Here is a 3,286-nt window from a genome sequence, read left to right as displayed (position 1 = left end):
CTATGCGCGGAATGTGTGGAATTAAGATGGAATATGGCTGAGAGAGATGGGACGCGGGCTGAAGCCGAATGGAATTACAAGGGAACAGTCATTCTAACACGACCAACAAGTCGAGTAATAGTAGGCTAAATGACCCTTTTCGTGGTTGGATGTACTTTCGGTTCTTCAGAAAACTTGATCTTGCACATAAATTGAATTCCCACAAATATGCCACCAATAGGCATGTATAAGCGATATGAAGTCAATTCTGGATAACTACAATTAAATGGGGGTAAAAAACATGGCACAAAAATGTCTAAGATTACCACAGGATATGAATTACGTGCTGCACAAATAGCCTATGACGATAAAATAAGATAATTTAAAACTTAGGCCTAAGTAATACTTACTGCCTGACTATTGGACATGTTTCAGTGTAATTGCTGCCTGTCATTCTCTTCATTTCGCAATGCTATCTTTAGACTCGCCCGATTCTCCCGTCGCTATATTCCCATGAAAATCAATTTGGCACATGTGGGATTGAATTGACCAGTTGTATGTGTGGAGGACAGTTTGCTGAAACAACCTACTCTCAGCTGTTGCTCGAAAGCGTCAAGCCAAGCAGAACGGCGCGAGGAAAGAGGGGAGGAGGGGGGAGTCTAGCGAAGCCCCTAACAAAATTACTTTGAAACAACGAGGGTGAGCAAATGTGTCAAAGCGGATTATGCGTCCACAGGATTCCCATGCAAATGTTTGCCGTGCAGAGCTTTTCAGAGTGGGGTCGCTTCATTACAGTCTCTCGCCAAACCCGGGTTTACCAGGGATAATTAGCCCGTCCCGGATGAGCCAGAGTGGGCGAACACAAGCTGCTCTCCACGCTCCTACAGAGTTGACAGTAGCCTTCTGTTTTGTCAGCATTGGATATGAAAAAAAAAAGAAAAGAAAAATGTATCTGTGAATTACATTTTGATACTGGATGAAAGAATAGGCCTATGGATTTTAATGACACAATTCATAAAAATAAGAGAGATAAGGAAATTGACATTTACAATACCTATATCAATTAAAATAGGTTACAGGTCACACATTCATCTTTAATGATGTTTCAAATTTGCGCATTGCGCACAGTTTTTCATAATGCAGAAAGTGCAGAAGTTCTCGCTGCAGTTTCTGATCGTGCGCTGAAGGAATCCAGCGCCCCAACATCAGAGGGTCCAGACAGACAGGCAGACAGACAGACAGACAGACAGACAGACAGACAGACAGACAGATAACAGCCAGACCAACAAATGCCTGTCGGCCAGAGGTCCGTGACCAACAGCGATTACACCCAGATGATGAACAACTTGGTTTTGCCTATAGTTGCTAAGCTTATAGCCTATTCAAAACCATATGTAAATAGTTACATGTTCAGTTCCAGTTTACTGGTAGGCTTATAGACTTGCAAACAGCTTAATTTTAAACTTTCAATGAATTCAGAGAGACACCAATCAATCAGAAAAATAGTAGTCGTAGTAGTAGGTACAAACAAATAAAAAAAATAAACATATTGTTCAGAGAAAAATGAGCGGGCAATTCGTATGCAAGACAATTCCCACAGATCCAACTCATTACCTTGTTACTGTTATGATTATAGCCTCTGAAATTGACAATTGCAATTTAGACATACACGAAATATTCTGTTTAGGCTACATAGCATAGGCTATTTCGACGACATGAAAAAGGCAACAAAGAAACTTTCCTTCTGAAGAAAGCTGGAGAAAAAAGTTGCAACCCGATGAGAGGATGCCCGATGCGCGATACAGGCAACATTTTTAGGCCTCTGTCGCCCCCTAGCGAACATGAAGTCTCAACTAAACTCAAACTCTTCAGGACGCTGACTCGACCACGTCCAACGTTTTACAAACATCCCGAGAGACCAAACGCGCAACCATCATCACTGCTTTAACCTACATGACTCAATGTGTGCTTTTACAACATCTGATTCACGACAGTTCAAACTGGAGACAGGAGAAAACAGTCAAAGGCTTACTACTGGGATAGTGAAAGATAATATATTGACTTAATTGATTAAACTGTAATGTTATCCAAAAGGCTTAGGCAGTAGAGACAGCAGTATCTCCTGTTGTTTTGTTTTTTTGCAATTTTACCAATCTGACTCAGGTAGTCCTAGCCCATGTCTGACGAGCCTGTGTTTCTCTACCTTACAGTTTACCAAACGTCCGTCATCATGGATATGATGAAGACATATCTCATCATTGGGGTTGTCTTGTTTGGGGTTCTTTCAGGTAAGTTTGACGGGGCGAAAATGAAAACATTTATAAACTCGATTTTTGTAAAGTTCTGGTATTAGCCTATCTGGAGAGGACCTTGCAGAATTGTAGCGCAATTCAATGTAGTTTTTAAAAAAAAATTATCATAAGCTAAATCTGTACATTGTTTTGTATGTGCCTAAAGAATATTAAATATATCAATGGTTATGTTTTCAGTGACCTGCAAACTGTTGCCACCGACCATTGTAGCAAATGACGATGAGTTTATTCTGGAGAAGAACTCAGTGTTCAACATCAGCTGTACCGGTAAAAAGAAGGTAGCTTGGGTGGAACCCCTACCGGACAACACGTTCGTCTATCCTGGATATTACACCGCGACGCTCTTCATCTACAATGCCTCCGGGGCGCACACCAGATATTACACATGCAGATATCAAACCATAGATGCTGAAACAGCCGCCAACCATGAGGATGAGAATGAGACAGAAATACACGTTTTTGTCCCAGGTAGGGCTTGTTTGATAATGGTGCAGTTCAGTTGCTCGGTCAATGTTGTGCTCGTAGTTAAAAAGGCAATCTGGGATTGATACATCATTTTTTTGTTTCTTTAAATGATTGATGAATAGCACTTGATTCTTGAAGAATATTAACTTATCCATGTCTTATAAGATTAGTTCAACTGTCTAACCCCATGAGAACCGAACATAGAAGATGGTTTTACTCTGTTGTTGCAATGTAAACAATGTAAATGTTAACAAACACTGTATACCTTTAAACATGGTCAAAACTATTATGTTCATCCCATGGATGGTCAGTCCTTGCATCCATAGCGCTTGTATATGAAATTGAGAGTGGTTACATTTCTCCAGTCCCATCCCTCAGCTGTTAACCAAAACAAGTGGCAGGGAGAACACTTTGTTAGTTTGAACCTCAGATTGCCCCTTTAAACCTTGTCCTGGACGCAATCAAAATTTCAATAGAAAATCTCCATTGAAGGTGCATTTTAGTCTAGGATAAGACTCCATCTGTCTTCA

At 40.6% G+C, this 3,286-nt stretch overlaps 1 protein-coding gene across 2 annotated transcripts in view; it reads left to right on the top strand.

Moving 5' to 3' along the window:
- The first annotated feature begins 2,191 nt into the window (after nt 1-2,191).
- Nucleotides 2,192-3,286, top strand: part of pdgfra (platelet-derived growth factor receptor, alpha polypeptide) — a 22,544-nt gene continuing 21,449 nt past the window's right edge. For both annotated transcript variants that reach the window (XM_083672496.1, XM_083672495.1), the window contains exons 1-2: nt 2,192-2,267; nt 2,469-2,759. In XM_083672496.1, coding sequence (XP_083528622.1) covers nt 2,210-2,267; nt 2,469-2,759 — 349 coding nt within the window. In that variant the 5' untranslated portion in view covers nt 2,192-2,209. The remainder of the gene's footprint in view (nt 2,268-2,468; nt 2,760-3,286) is intronic.

Source organism: Argentina silus, assembly GCF_951799395.1.
Source record: "Argentina silus genome assembly, chromosome: 6".
Taxonomy (NCBI): Eukaryota; Metazoa; Chordata; class Actinopteri; order Argentiniformes; family Argentinidae; genus Argentina; species Argentina silus.
This window is presented reverse-complemented; position numbering and strand designations above follow the sequence as displayed.